General features: G+C 43.8%; 1 protein-coding gene across 5 annotated transcripts in view; it reads right to left on the reverse strand.

Moving 5' to 3' along the window:
• The window catches only part of ADGRB3 (adhesion G protein-coupled receptor B3), a 445,105-nt gene that overhangs the window by 101,836 nt on the left and 326,380 nt on the right, over positions 1-16,889 (reverse strand). For all 5 annotated transcript variants that reach the window (XM_028722675.2, XM_028722676.2, XM_028722674.2 and 2 more), the window contains 3 exons: positions 8,878-9,004; positions 7,156-7,259; positions 2,786-2,888 (listed from right to left, as the gene is read on the reverse strand). In XM_028722675.2, coding sequence (XP_028578508.1) covers positions 2,786-2,888; positions 7,156-7,259; positions 8,878-9,004 — 334 coding nt within the window. The remainder of the gene's footprint in view (positions 1-2,785; positions 2,889-7,155; positions 7,260-8,877; positions 9,005-16,889) is intronic.

Raw genomic sequence — 16,889 nt, forward strand, 5'->3', positions numbered from 1 at the left:
ACATGGCCTCAACTCTGTTTTGAGTGGGAAGAGCAGGGTTACATCTCCCTTTCAAAAATCCCCAATAAGTATTATTGTTCTGTTAAATACTGAATCAGAGTACAAAACCCACAAACTGGAATCTCAAATAAGAATGTGGTTATAGTAATTCACCCTCAACCTGTATTGGACACTATAGATTAGATTTACAGACAACTTTGGAGACATGCTAGTTCCAAGCTTAAATATCTTCATGTGCATGAACAAATAAATCATACAGGCGAAATATAAGCACAGACCTGGTTTCACACCTGCATTTTGAAGTGTCATATCCACCAATTTTAATCAGAAAGGTATGGCAATATCTGGCCTCCATCAAAGCAGCACAAAGCATTGCTGAATTGTGTCCATACATGGGAATTTATCATTAAACACATGAGATTGCAGAAAATGAAAGGCTGAGCTGGTATCAAAATATATTAGCTAGGCAGCAAACAAAAGTGTTAAAATTAAATTTTGCTAGTAATTAATGAAGACACATTTTGGCACAGAATGTCTTACTCTGTCCTCCATCCATATAATATACTTTCTCAGCAATTCATATCTATGGACTGAGAGATGATATAGACTAGGGGTTGGGAACCTTTTGCAAAATCGTTTTTAAGCTAGAACAAAGCTGGGTTGTAAATTTGCTTTGATTTCATTTTGGGGGGTGGGGAGGAAATCCGGTAGCACTTAAACAAGACAGGGCATTAAATCTCAAAATACCTTTTCAGAAGTGATATAGTGAGCATTTTCTCACTGATAGCTGATACATTTTGTTGGAAATGCCAATTATCTGAATAGATCAAGATGTACACACCCCTTTTCTAGGCACACACTTTCCTCCTGCTGGAAGGATGTTGGGAATCTTCACACACATACAAAGGGAGAAGGAGAGGGAGTTTCCAACAGTGTGGGATCACACACCATAGGAGAAGGCTCATCTCTCTCTCTCTCTCTCTCTCTCTCTCTCTCTCTGTGTGTGTGTGTGTGTGTGTGTGTGGCTCTGTATAGGGAGCTATAGGTGTCATTTCAGATACGAATGATAATTCATGAATTATATTTAAGACCTCACATGAACAATCTATCTGAGTGAGCAGTAAAAGATGGGAGGAGGAAACTCACCCAGTTTTCAGCTTTTTGCCATGCTTTGTGCTGCTGCTGCTGCTGCTGCTATGGTAGTTGCTTGAGTTACTTCCACACTGCACTACCACTTGAATGCATGACTAAGTGTAATCTAATAACCCACCCTATGACATGAGGTGCAGGAATAATGGAATATCATGGTGGCCTAAAGCGCCACAGTTTTATGATACCCATAGCTGTAAAGTCAAGACTTTTGAGGTCTATTTGCTTTCCCCTTCTTGAGAACAATAAGAACATCTAACTGAAGTCAGTGGTAGAATACTCCTTGATTTTGATGGATTGGTTAGAAAATGGCTAAAACGAGTAGCAGCTGTTTTTAAAGTATCACACATACATATATTCAACATCAATCTGGCCCAGATGCAGTTAAAGGCAAAATGCTGATATTAGCTCTTCAGCTTCATCCCACAATCCTAAACATTTGTCATGGATCATCCACTGCAACACAGAACCCTTGCAACACATTTGCACTAACAATATTGGAGTGACACAGTGCTAGGTATACCCTTCTAATTATACATTTGCTGGGGCAGCAGGTTTTAGAGATCAGACCATGCTCTCTCTCTCTTTCCAACTAATCAATTTACCAGCAACTGGAAATATTAACGAAGCCAGGAATCCCTCATAGAATTTAGAACAGGAAGACCACAGAGTACAGAATCCATGCACCAAACACATGTGCATATCTTAAAACACTAATTTGCCTTAACCGAGAAAGCCAATGTACTCATACTGCAATTTTCATTTGTTGCCTGCACAAATGCCTAGCCATGATCCACATCCTAGTTATACTTCCACATGACTGAATATCATCTTGATCCATAAGACAGTACAAAGGTAAATGGATTGAAGCTAATAGGTAATATGACCCAAAACCAATACAGGAAAGTAAGCGACATTGGTTTGAATGGAACTGCTGTGTACTGGGTTTAGGATCAGATTGAAAGGATCACGGAATAACCTCATGTATTTCAACTAGGCTGAATCATGCCTGACAGTCATGTCCCAATACACAAATATAGGCAGAAAAGAAGTCACATTGTAAAGAGAAGATGAGCAATGAATATGCAGAACACAACAATTATCACCAGCTAAATCAGAGTTTTTATAGCATTCACATGGCATATAGGTCTGTTCAAATCTTCAAGAATAATACCTTAAGGCTGAAATCTTTTGTGCTATTTACTTGGGAGTAAGTTCCACTAAACTCAATGGAGCTTAGTTCTGAGTAATACAAATAAAATTGTGCTATAACTATTTTCATACCTCCCATTGAATGTCGGTATGCTACCAAAAATGATAAAAATACAATCCCATCACAACACCAATTTGAGCCAGAATCTGTGTTTTTGAAGTATCATGTCTTTGAGGTTTTTTAGCTCTGAAATTTACACAACTTTGCTACACAAAATGCTAATTATTGAGAGGGAAGGTTATCAAAGGGAAGTTTGAAAGGGGGGTTCTTTGGCAACATAGGCAACATGTTGAATAATTTATTTGGCTTTTATCTGCAATTTAAAAAAAACACCTTAATTTTTTTGGACAAAAAAAGAGAGCAAATGTATTCAGCTATACAAAAACAGAATGCAATTATAATATAAATGTAGTTTATTCATACCTTATTATGTGTCTGCGTTTGTCCAACCAGTATAAGAATATTTGATGAGATAATAGACAGGCAGAAATTAATTAGAATTATTGACCTCTCAGATCTGATGTATCTGTCCAAAGAAAGACACACAACAAAAGGCTATCTAAATACATTGCATACCAATATTGTAATTTAAAAAAAATTAAAAATAAAACATTAATTCTGACATTTTTAAAAGTTTTAAATAGCACTTCTGAAAAATAAAATGCCTTCTGTCTGAAGGTCTGAAGATAACTTTTAAAATCATTATTTTTTTATTAATAATAACAGCATTGCATAAGAAAAAAACAAGTACTCCATAATGCTCCAACAATTCCAAGAGATTTGCTACATGTGTGTTGGTAATTGGAGTTCATAGCCCTTGATGCTTATGACACAGCATTTTGAAATTAGCAGCTCGCACCACCTAGTTCTAGAGCAATATAGCTGCTTATGACTGGCTGCAACCCCCTGGGAAATGATTTACAGAAGCCCTACTAAAATTAGTGCTTTTGCTCAGCTGCCACTCATTTCAATGAGACACCCACCGCTTATTGTCTGATAGGAATATTTGAGCATATAAGTTTAATCCGCTCATTAATTATGATGCTAGGTTATACTTACAAAATAGCTTGTGTATAGAAGCTAGAATACAGATAATTTATGCTACTGCCAAATAATGCATTAAGTTGACAGTTCCACATACACACCACTGCCAATAGTTGCTTTGCCAGTAATTTAGGAAACTTTTTTAGTGTGTGAAAGTTCAAATTTTGTATACCTTACATACACTTTTGCATGCTGTTTGATATGGAGAATCATTCAGAGCAAAATATTATGGTTCAAGATCAAGTATCTACCAAAAAGTAGCCATCTTTCAATTATTGGCTCTGCTGCACAAGATGCCTCCCCCCGTTCTTTGCTGAACTCCTTTCCCAACTGCAGCAAAAACAGGCAAACAGAACACCAGCCTTGCATAATGAAGAATATTAGTTTTGCATTGAGAAAACTTTATTGAAGGGTGCATGGGCATTAATCCACTTCAGTAAATTACGAAAGCATTAGGAGTACTAGTCAAGTTTTACTTAGAGTAGACCCACTGAAATTAATGAACCTAACTTAGTCATGTTTATTAATTTCAGTGGGTTTACTCTGAGTAAATCTTAGTTGAATACTACCCCATGTGATCTAATTTTATTGTTGCACTAGGGAACTGATCATCATAGGATCAACACAAGTCCATTTCACTTCTAACAAAAAATAGAGCTAAGTAAGCAAACTTGTAAAGTCTTTTTTTTTTTTTTTAGTCATAGGAATAATTTCACAGGAATAGGAAACCAAATAATTTGTTACCCCAAACCCTGATACTTTCATCTGTCCTTGCCAGTGAAAAAATGTTGCCCTGAGATATTCCTGTGTTAAATTATCAGTGTGATGTACAACCCAGTTGTGCTGAAAAGATTTAAGCACATCTATATGGGCTGTGATAGCAATCCAAATTCTTCTACTCAACTGGGTTGTGGATCAACTAGAAATATGTTGGGGTTTCTAGTGGTTTGCTTTGCATTAAGTCGGGGATGTTCTACTGGCAGCCCATGGTGCAGATCTGTTCTCCAAAGCAATTTTATCTGCCCATTGTTACTCCTCCTGGTTTCTAATCAAAGTGTTGTGAGAGCCTGAGTATACTTTCATTCATAAATAAATAATAGTGTGTGTGAGAGAGCCATTCCACTCTTTAATGTTACATCTCTCTTTCAGTTTCATATAAGACACCTGGGGGTATGCCTGAGTGCATGTGCCCCATAATTGTGAAGTAAGGCAGACAGATGCAAAAGAGGGCAGGACTCCCACACCTGCGATAGATGTGCAGGAGACGAAATTTCAGCTATTGTAGCTTGCCATGCAAGTTAAGCTGTTGCAATGTCCTCTTCTGCAGAACTATTAAAGGTGGGGAAGCCTTGTCCTATTTTGCATCCGGTCACCCTACTGTAAAGCCTTTATGGCTAGGAAGTAAAACATGATTGTACCATACATGAAAGTATGCATGTTTGTTCCTATCTTCAGAATTAATTTTTAGAAAGTTAAAAGAAGAAGAAAGTATTGGTTTGTGTGGCCAAAATCCCTGCCACCTATTGGGATTCTGCCCTTAGAACAAAGTGGACTCCTCAGATATAGGTCCTTCCCTGTACTAAAGAAAACTCACTGTTTCCCCACATGCTACCCAAGGATTCAAATAACTCAGGCTTTGCTGCATTTTGTTCTTGCTGCTGTTTATGCATTACTACTTTTAGTAAAGACTGGGGTGCGTAACATTTCCACTCATTTTGGAAACAAACAACCTCAGTTGGGTGTAACATTCATGGTTATAGACACTACCATTTAGAGACTGATACTAACCCTAGGCTTCCTTAGTTTTAGACTCCATCAAGTGCTAGAAAAGTAATCCCACAATGCACCGGGCCAGCTCTGCCAAATAATTAGGTGTGAGGACAGTGATGTATTAGCCTTCAAGTTTCCCCACCATGATGCTGCTAGGCTCACTGTGTTCGTTTAGATCAGAGCTTTCCAAACTGTGTGTCACGACACATTAGTGTGTCAACTTCAGTGTGTAAGTGTGTCGCGCAAACGCTCCCAGCGCTCCTCCTGGGGCTGAAAAGGGGTTAGTTTAACCTCCAGTTTGCTACAGTGTCACAGAACGATACATTTCTTAAAAAGTGTGTCACAAGCATGAAAAGTTCAGAAGGCTCTGATTTAGATAAATGTGTAACTATATGAGTATTCACCTATGGTTTTTATGTGGATTTAATCATTTATTTGTTTCATCAGTGTCATGTGGCAATAAATAGTACTGATAAACCATCAGTTAGTACTACAATGTTCTTTTAAAACTATTTTAAAAATAATAATTTCAAGAAGTGTCCACTTGGGAAAGGATGAGCTGTAATCATAATTCACTGTCATTTTACAACTCACAGACAGATTCATCCCCCACTTCTAAACTGCAGCAGCTTCAGTTGGAATTTCTCCATGGCTTTCATTTGTGAATGTGATCTATGGGCAGCTCACATAGTCAATCCTCAAGATGATCCATGAGGATGCGTTCGCATAAGAGCTGTGATAAGGAATGTGCGACCATCCAGATTTTGTTGGATGACAGCTCCCACAATCTCTGGCCATTGGCTGTGCTGAGATTTGGATGGGAATTGGAATCCAACAACTGGAAGGCCACAGATTTCCCCATCTCTCACACAGAGCCTGTCTCAGATCTCATCAAATAGAGCTGGGCATGTGGAAATCACTATAGGAAATCTCAGTTTGTGCGGGATGTTCACTGTGCTAATGTTCACCTGGGGACACTCAAGGAACGTTGTGTTAAGGCAAAATTGAATGTGTGAAGTTGCCTCAGGTCAGAAATTACTGAGGAACCTTTGAGACCAAAAGTCTGGGTGATAAAGCAAACAAAAGCAGCATTTTTTTGTGTCATAAGGCCAGGATCCTGGAGTAGATACCATCTAACTTCTCATTTTAAAGAGAAATCACTGATTAGAAGTGTGATTACAATGAAGGGCTATCACTTCATCCCAGAGCTCTTTTCATCTTATTTATTTACAGTTTATTTATTTGATTTATCTACTGCCCTTTATCAAAAGATCCCAGGGTGATGTACAATGTTTAAAACATATCTTACAGAGCATAATAATAGACAGCATAATAACAAAACAAACTTAATAACAATCCTTCCCTCACCACCTTCAACAGGCCATACATTATTTAATGGCTGAAGGCCTGGGTAAAAAGGAATGCTTTCCCCTGGTACCTAAAGATATGTAAAGATGGCACCAGGCAAGCCTCTTTCGGGAGAGCATTCCACAGATGAGGAGCTACTACAGAAAAGGCCTGTTCTCATGCTGCCAACCTCCAAACCTCTTGAGAAGGGCCTCAAATGTCAAGTACAGGGCCTGGGTCTGTCCATTTGGGGGAGAGGCAGTCCTTAATGTATCCCATATGTGGGATTCTCAACTGAAATGCCAGGCCAACACACTCTTCTCCAGTGAATTGAAAGGGGAAACCCTTGACGGTGGTGGAGCTTTGAATGTGGCTCCCCAGTGTTGAGAAGAAATGGTGATAATAATAGCAGATTCATGAATGCTGAATAGGAAGAGAAAAGGGGGCATTTGATCACCACCAGGCCAAGCTTGAACAGAAACCGTGTCAACCTAATCAGACTTATTAATACGTTACAACTCTTCCGCAGTAGCGATCTTGTTTTTCCTAGATTAATAGAAACCCTTCTTCAATGACCCCTCAGTTCTGAATAATTGCACATTTCTATAAACCCACACGATTCAATTACATACCTCCATAGTGCTGCATAGACAACTGCTAGGGTGATCAAAGCCAAGCATGAAAGGCCACTGCCTACTATAAGGGTTACTGAGGGAGCACCAGATGATTCCATGATCTGTGGGTCATAACAAACATCTATCAGATAAAACCATGTTCCAGTAACTAAAGCACAAAACCAAAACAGGAGAGATGGATATCTGATGTAGTGATTAGCCACATCATCTAAATAGCATTGCCAACAAGTAACCACATCTCTCTACTTCAGCCTCTGACCTAGCTCCTAAAGTAGCCGAGGCCTGGGATTTACAGAATACCAAGACAGTAACCCCACTGGTCTTTGATGATATCCTCAGCAGTCTATTTTATCTCATGAAAATAAATACATAGAATTTTTTAAAAGAGAGAACAGGGAAAGCCAACAGTCTGATGGGCACCCATAACATTAATTGACATTAAAAAGCTCTCTAGGTTTTGCTTTGAGGGGAAAAACTACACAAGTAAAAATGGCTTTCCTCCTTGAAAGGCAGACGTATTTGGATAGCAATGTTCTAAACAAATTGTGTGATTTATTCTGACAAATGTAATGCCAACTAATTTCTTATCCAAAATACAAGATCAAACTTTCTAACTCAACAGTAACTTTGCCTTAAAGCCAGCATTCATTTTCTTTCTGTCTCTTAGCAGCTAAGAGAGTACCAATTTAAGAGAAAAAGAGAACAAAACGTATGCATCATTTGTAAGATCTGGACCTCTGAAACAATAGCACTTCTAATGTTTAATATTTATAGGAGCTGAAGTATAAATGACCTTGAGGCAGAAAAACCATTTTTTTGAGCTATGAATTTACCCCCAACACCCCACCTTTGCCCTAAACACAAGCATTTACACTGGTTTTTTATTTTGTTGTGTTTCAAAATGTACACATTCAAAACAATTAGACCTGGAAGTTTGCAGTGATCTGCTGCTTGATTTAGCAGTGTGCTGCTGAAAAGCCTCAAGGCTCCAGTATAAATTGCATTTTATCAAGATACAATTTGTAACTGAGGTGAGGCAAACTGTATATCTTATCCAGGGTTTTAAGTTTATTTCTGCCAAACACTTCTAGTTTACTGCTGAGAAGAACCTTGGCCACACACTGAAAATCTTTTCCCCTTAAAGCTTCAAGGTGCTTGCTCTTTAAAACCAAAAACCAAAAAAAACCCCCCAACCAACCTATTTTATAGGCATTAATACTGTTGAGTTCCTATTTCTCAATCTTCCTCATTGCATTCATACTAGAGGGTCTATTTTACAAGATATCAACAGACAGCATAGATTCCTTGTAATGCCCAATGCAGAACTGCAATCTGTTTAACTAGTGTAGCTAGGTTCCTGCTTCTACCAGCAACAATAAAAAAAAACCTTGTACATTCTTTTTTTCCTTAAAAAAGAAAACCCAGGACTGTAATACATTGCATTACAGTTGCTAAGTTTTCTCTAAGAAAACAGGAGTACCTCAGCACCTGAAACTGGCTAGCATTTAGTTATAAGGCAAAACCAGCAATTCGTTCCCAAAAACTATGAACAGCTAATAGATAAGAGAAAAGCCAGTCTTTTCCAGACCTGCAACGCTGATACAATTTCTCATCTGAGTTAATGCTGGACACATAAAAAAACACACCAAAAACCCTCCCAGTCGTTGCATTAAACTCAGGGATTTTTTCTTTTTCTTTCCCCCGTCCTTTGTTACTTACTATTTCTCTAGGTTGCTGAGCCAAAATGGCGAAGGTAGAGAGACGATCACATAAGCATTTCGTATGGGATGCATCGGTAAGCACAGTTTTACATCCCTGGGTGGACCAGGTTCCCAAAGAGTCGTTCCTGCAAGAAGAGAGAGGGAGGGAGACAGAGAAAGAGGGAGGGAGAGAGAAAGAGAGAGAGAAAGAAAATCGGGATAATTACGGCTGACGGTCAATTCCTTGAAGAGAAAATGCAGTTTAATTGAGAGCAGAGTCTAGTGTGGTTCCCGGACAGAAGAGATCTACTTGTTGTTGAATAGGACTTAATTTAGATGCATCTCCAGCTGTACAGTAATGCGGGGAGGGGGGCGAGAGAGGCGGCGAGGGAGGGGGACAGAAGGCAAGCAGGCAGCTCGGCGGCGCGCAGTGAGCTGTCCAGAGCTCTTGGTGCTGAAAGGGCTCTGTAAGAGCTCTCTCGGCTCGCCGTAGAAGCGGAAGCCTTCCCCGCTGCCCGCCGCTTTCCCAACTGCTCAGATCACTGCGAAAACTCATAGCGGGGGAAAATAAAACAAAAGACCCTTGTGGTTCCCCCACCCCCCGTCTTTCATACCAGCTCTGCCACGTTTTTGTGAAGCTATTACCTCGCTCCCTCTCTTCCGTGCGTGCGTGTGTGTGTGTAATTTAAATGCAGATGGCTCTGTAATATCTGTCTGATTAACACTGGTTAGATTGGCCAATTCTGGGTCTTCTTTTTTTCTGGCTAGGATTTCGTAGGTGGTGTAGCTATTTTGTTCTCCTTGTGGGTTTTAAAGCTCAGCCTTGCGGATTTCACCCTGGAAACGGGCGGCAGCGGCTGATTCCTTCTCCAACTCTTCCCTTTTTCGCCTGAGCTCCAGCGCAGGGGTGGATTTCAGCAGGGCAGCGCATCGTTCAAGAGACACCAGTTCGCCCTCCAGACATCCCTCCGTCCAACTCGCCCTGCTTCCCTCCCTCCTTTTCCTTTCCATGGTGCTGGTGGGTGTGTGGCGGAGGCGGGGGGGGCACGGGACACACAAGCGCGAAGAGATCGTTTGCTGGAGCTTTATCCACTACCACCCTGTTGTTAAGGGGGGGGGGGGGCTCAAGAAAAAAAAGAAAACGCCACCCTTGATTTGATTAGCAATTTAAAAAGTACAAAAGCTTCTTCTCTAATCCTCCCCGGTAGAACAATAAAATGGTATCAACCCGCGTTTTCCTTGTGCGGAGAAAAAGAGCAAGGCGGGAGCAGGGGTGGGTGGTGGGTGGGAAGAGAGAATCGCCTTGTTTTTCCATGTGAATCAAAGGGGTTACGGGGTCTCTCCTCAAGGAGAACTGCTCGGCTTCTTCGGACTCAAACCAGTTTTCACGCATTTAGTGTTTTGCGAATTGGAACAGGCGGGTGTCGTTTTCTCCCCCCTCACATGCCTCCGCACAAGCTCTCTCGCCCCCTCCCCCCGTTTCCAGAACCAGGCTCCGTATGCAGGGATTCATGTATTGCCTAAGCTATCTGTGCACGGATGCCAGGAAGTCTCCTGCCAGCAACAGCGAGTGCTGTCAATTCCATCCCCAAGGCACTTAAAAACAAGGGGGAGGAGGAGGTGGCGAGAGAAGGAGAGGGAGGGGAAGAGCGCTTTCACCTTCAAATTCCTCCTCCTCTCAACTCCCTTTGAACCAGCCCTCCTGCTCTGGCTTTCCCACGTCTGTTCGCGGCGATGACTGCGAGCGCGGATTCTGGAGCCCCGGCCATTTGGGCTCCGAAGCGCGCGCCTTCCTATCCCACCAGGCGCCACTTGCCTTCCACACCCCGCGAGCTCAATAGTTGGCACTACAAATGGCTTCGGAGCCGAGTCATAAACAAAGCAAAAGACGGGGGCGGGGGTGAAGAGAGTCCCCCCAAGAGAGTCAGGATCTCATTCGGTACCCTGTCCAGGCCAGCTGTAGCCTTCAAACTCACAAACGCCTAAAAACTCCAGGACTATTTTCCTTTAAATTGTGTGTGTGTGAAAAATTAGTATTTATGTTGTAATTCACACAGACATATATAATTGGTATATATTGTCTAATTTCCATACACACACACATACATACATACTGGAATCTACCTGCTACTGATTAACCTCACCTACTCAATTTATTCATCCCTCTGAATCTTGTCTTGTTGTGACACGCTGTTAAAGCCCAAATGAAATACATTTATCAGGGGTGATTAAATATTAAAGAAGATGGGAGCTTAAGGGAAACTGACGTGGCTTAACACATAAAGGCAGTGTTATTATCCATTCTCAGAGACGTTTAATACACTCAGGGGTGAATTGGCCATGGAAAGGATAGGGCAGCTGCCTGAGAGGTGGGTCTCATGAAAGCTACCATTTCCAGGAGTTGATTAGTGCAGCTGGACTGGCTCGCTTGATTGCCACCATACCTTGTCACAACCCTCAGTTTGTTTCTAAATTACACCACTTGTATCCAACTCCTAGGTTTGCAATAACACTACAAGCTGGAGAGCAGAGTGAGATTTTCTCGGCCTTCTAAGAACAGGTAAATTGGCTCACACACCCATTAGGCTTAGATAATGTAAGACTCTTTGCCCCTAACCCCCAAAGCCCCTTTGGGCAAACACAAAGTTTTGCCTGCATGTTGTAGACTTCTGTTTTCTTTTTCTTCTTCTCCTCCTCCTCCAATATGCTAACTCAAACTCCACAACTACAATTATCCTGAGGTTTGAGGCTGGCTTGTCTGATGGTAGAGAGGGACAGAGGAGACCGAGAAGCCCTACTGACTGTACAGAGTTTACAATGCAGCCCTTTGGACACTGCCTTCATCTGAGCTACTCTGCAAGTTACTTTTGCAGCCAGACTGCCTTTGAAAAATCACCTCTCCTGGGGCTGATTCCCATGCCTCATGTCATCAGAACCACTCCACCTAGTTGTCCAGAATGCCATGCAGTTACTTCCAATGCCAGCATCAGAGGCCTTGATGGAGGTGTGGTTGTAGCATGGGAGATACTCATGAGATCAAGGCAAGCAATATAGTGCAGATTATGGAACTTCGACACGCTTCTACTGAAACATGAAAGCCAGCCTTGGGGAAACGGCTTTGCAGCAAGCAAGCAAGCAAGCATGCTGCAATGGCAAGCTGCACATTGGACCTAAGCTAGCTGAAATGTGAAGGATGTGCCATTTATATTTATTTACTATGAAGAACTGCTCTACCATGTGTGCTGCTCTACCAAACACAGAAGTGCAATTCTGACCCATGGGATTCAGAAAGGAAAGCAAATATTGACTATTTATACACCATTGTGTCAGTAATATCCCGAAACGTGGGCCAGTATTAACATGCATGGCCGATTCAAAGAGGTTTGCCTACGTCCACCTATTGAGCTCATACTGAACTGTGAATTGACCCATGGGCACTTCTGTTTGTACTCTCAAGCCATTGCATTGCAACTGGACAATGCAATGGAGGGAGAGAGGCCTTAAATGAGCGTTGAAGGTATTAGTGAGCATGGGGAATGAATACAAGCAGAACTTACCCCTTCCTGCAGTGAGTGGAATGATGCATGTGTGTGGAGAGGTTATGGCCCATCCTGGGTGAAGTGAGGTGTCTGTGGACTGGGCTGGCCACTGTGGCATCAGGAGCTGCCTTTGCAGAGACATGGAAACCTGCTCATGTCTCTCCTTAGGCAAAGTGCTCAGGCATGAACAGACCACCCAAGAACAACTGCAGCAAAGAAATCCAGGTCAGTACCTTGGGTGGATAAGACCCTACTCCCTGCACACATACCCTCCAAAATTTATTCCGTCTTATTGGTTTATGATTTGAATGTACATGTTTTAAAAGTTGTGGCCATTATACTTCATGGGCTTACTCCATCTCTTTTTTCTATCCACAGGGACCTCATTTGAAGGTATTAATGCATGGGTGACCTAGTTTGCCTCTGGAGTCACGTTCAGTAATTGACATTTCCAAGTACAGGTGGGAAAGACTCCCATGTGAACTCAGTGTAGATGACACCCAAGACTGATGAACAAATGGTAATACCAGCATCTCAATGTTGTTTCCAGAAGGGGAGAGAATAAAACCCATTGACTGAGTGGACTAAAACTTGCTCTACTTTGGATCCAAGCCAAACACCATGATTTTTGCAAACTGTCTCCTGAGTATCTTACTGACATGCTTTCCTTATTTGCCTTATGGGAATGCCTGATGTTAAGACTGACACAGAGCAGGGTTCAATATTGTCAAAAGTTCAGCTCTCATGAATATGGTTTTGAGCTCCACACTTGGAGAAGGGTAACAAAATCTTATTGGCAGGTCTGGCTTTTCAAAAAAAGAAAGAAAAAAAAAGAAAAAAAATGAAAATGAAACAGCAGTCATGAAAACTTGCAGAAAGTTATACCAGAGAATTGACAGAATAAGGATAATAAATCAAGGCTGCATAATAATGTGACTAGTTAAATTTATTCCACAGCTTCATTGTTCACAACATGCATTTGTGTATGGGGAGTATATTCTTGTGTATTTATTTAGAGGGGTGTATGGGATGTTAGGGGAGGGGGGGTCATACCTCTGGCGGGGGACACGTCATGCTCCTTCTGGGGTAGTTTGTCAATCTTTGGTCCCCACCCTACACTCAGCTCTCACCTGTGGCTTCTAGAAGCTGTCAACATGAGACAGCAGCAACACCCTGGGAACAGCTTTGGCTGGCTGGCTAAACCAGGTGAGGATAGCCATGGGGTGAGCACACTTGGTGCGTTAGGAACTGCCCCTTCATGCCACTGTCTGAGTCAAGATAATGCAACTGTATATTGGTACTTCTGGGGCTCATGCTTTAATCTGTTTATATTCCTTAAATGGAATCTTGGGAAATGTATTCTGTGTGGTGAGTGGCATTCTACCATGGAGAATTCTCAGTAGCACCACAAAAGTTTAATTTTAAATTCCTTGGGGAAAGCTATGTATTAGAAAGCAGTTAACTTTAAAGGTTTGCTAGTCATATACAGTGGTACCCCGCAAGACGAACGCCTCGCGAGACGAAAAACTCGCAAAACGAAAGGTTTTTTCGTTTTCGAGTTGCCTCGCAAGACGAATTTCCCTATGGGCTTGCTTCGCAAAACGAAGCTTGCCCAGGGGACAGCGGGTCTTCTCTTTTGAAGCAAGGGGCGGCGGGGAGAAGCGATCTTCTCCCCGCAGCCCCAGGTCCGGGGACAGCGGGAAGCGCTTCCCGCTGCCCCCGGACCTCTTTTGAAGCAAGGGGCTGCGGGGAGATCGCTTCTCCTCACCTCCCCTTCCTTCAAAAGAGGTCCGGGGACAGCGGGAAGCGCTTCGCGCTGCCCCCGGACCTCCTTTGAAGCAAGGGTTTGCGGGGAAAAGCGATCTCCCCGCAGCCCCTTGCTTCAAAAGAGGTCCGGGGGCAGCGGGAAGCGCAGCGCTTCTTCCCCGCTGCCCCTGGACCTCTTTTGAAGCAAGGGGCTGCGGGGAGATCGCTTCTCCCCACCGCCCCTTGCTTCAAAAGAGGTCCGGGGACAGCGGGAAGCACTTCCCGCTGCCCCCGGACCTCTTTTGAAGCAAGGGGCTGCGGGGAGATCGCTTCTCCCGGTGCTCCGAAGCCGGGCGGGGGGGAGGGAACACCTGCCCCAGCCGCCCCGCTTCGGAACGCTGCCCCGAAGCGGGGCGGGGGGGCGGGAACACCTGCCCCAGCCGCCCCGCTTCGGAACGCTGCCCCGAAGCGGGGCGGGGGGCGGGAACACCTGCCCCAGCCGCCCCGCTTCGGAACGCTGCTCCGAAGCGGGGCGGGGGGGCGGGAACACCTGCCCCAGCCGCCCCGCTTCGGAACGCTGCCCCGAAGCGGGGCGGGGGGCGGGAACACCTGCCCCAGCCGCCCCGCTTCGGAACGCTGCCCCGAAGCGGGGCGGGGGGGCGGGAACACCTGCCCCAGCCGCCCCGCTTCGGAACGCTGCTCCGAAGCGGGGCGGGGGGGCGGGAACACCTGCCCCAGCCGCCCCGCTTCGGAACGCTGCTCCGAAGCGGGGCGGGGGGGCGGGAACACCTGCCCCAGCCGCCCCGCTTCGGAACGCTGCCCCGAAGCGGGGCGGGGGGGCGGGAACCTCTCACCCCGCCGCCGGGCATCGGAACGAGGTCCTGGACCTCTTCTGAAGGCAGGCGGGGGCAAAAGTCTTTGCTCCCCCCGCCTGCCTTCCCGGGACAGCGGAGACTTCTCCGCTGCCCTGGGCGATCTTAAAATGCTGGCGGGTGGGAGCGAAGCGTTCGCTGCCGACCCCCAGCATTTTAAAATCTCCTCGGGGCAGCGGAGACTTCGCTCCCGCCCGCCAGCATTTTAAAATCGCCCCGGGACAGCAGGGGCTTTTAAAATGCTGGCGGTCGGCAGCAAAGCCCTCCTGTCCCCGGAGCTTGCGGGGCGGGAGGTGGGAAGAAGGGCTTTTCTTCCCACCGCCAGCCTTCAGAACAGCCTTCTGAAGGCTGGCAGTGGGAAGAAAAGCCCTTGTCCCCCCCCCCCCCAGCCTTCAGAAGAGGTCGGGGGACAGACTGTCCCCGGACCTGGTCTGAAGGCGGTTTCCCTAGGAACGCATTAATTGATTTTCAATGCATTCCTATGGGAAACCGTGCATCGCAAGACGAAAAAACCGCAAGACGAAGAGACTTGCGGAACGAATTAATTTCGTCTTGCGAGGCACCACTGTATATCCTAAATAAGCTGTGTCAAAATTAAATTATTTTAATGCCGCAACACTTGAATTCTGTTTGTTTTGAAGAAGGCACATTTCTTAGGGATGGTTGTTTAGCTGTCGCCACAATATGTTTGAAACTTTCAAGGTATCTGGCCACAATAATGGCACCAGACTTGTCCTCCTTCCTATTCCCCCCCCCAAAAAAAAACCCCTATCCAGTCATGCTTCCTTTTGTTCTTTGAACTTCCCTGAGGTTCCTCTATTGAGTCACTGGCTCAGGCTTGTAACTCTGACCTCAAACCACAAAAGCAGCAGCAAATACTCAATGCTCCCAGCTGGAGCCATCAGCTTTTACAAGAGAGGCAGAGCTGCTGACCTGAAGGAATGCCCCTTGTTGGTTTATGGGGAACAGCCTGCCACAGCAGTATGTCATATTGGTCTCATTGCAGAGCATCACACGGGATGCTGTATTTGCTGAACATTTATTTGCTGTACAAAGATGTAACAACATGTGATAGCATGTGTCTCACCCTTTTATCAGGGCAACTCTGCTTGCTTATTTGGACCTAGGATTTAGCCTTGGAACCAATTAAGTTATTGATAAAGAGGACAATATCCTGTTTCCTATTGGGAAAGTTTTCCTAATTATTCCTTCTTTTGTTATAAGGTTATATTGTTATAAAGCAAGGCGTATGTGTGTTTGTGTAATAGTTATAAAGTGGCACACCTACCAATATTACTTGCTGGTTCTATGTCAAGTTAAAAATTAAAAATGCTTTAGCTAAATTTATTTGCCCAGGTTGACCAGTTTCAGAATGGTGCAATACAATTCTCAGCTAGGGCAACTTCTGTGACTCTAGCATCATCCTGATACAATTTTAATTGTTTCAGGATTGCGTTTTTATTGTTGTGAACTACCTTAGAGGCAGAAGATGGCATATAAATGTATTTCCTTATGTCCGATAATATATTCAATATATGAATATTTGAAAATGATCCCTGTTTATGAGGACTTTGAGTCTCAGGACTGCCTATCTATATGATGAGGTTTTAGCAAAATGAATGCCAAGTTATTTCCCATTCATCGTACATAATCACAGCATCTTCTTTTGAGATTAACCTTCTCTTTTGGAGATATTGCAGTCACCTAGCACTGGATGTACTGTATATTGTGCAGGAGAAAACACTGCATTCCTCAAGGTTGCTCATCCTACTCCTATTTCTGGTCTATTCATTAGCAATTTGACAGCCTGTGTTATCACAAGCGAACAACAATACAGTAAAATTATTAACAAACAGAAGAGTAAAAACATTCAA

This window comes from Podarcis muralis, chromosome 3 (genome assembly GCF_964188315.1).
Source record: "Podarcis muralis chromosome 3, rPodMur119.hap1.1, whole genome shotgun sequence".
NCBI lineage: Eukaryota > Metazoa > Chordata > Lepidosauria > Squamata > Lacertidae > Podarcis > Podarcis muralis.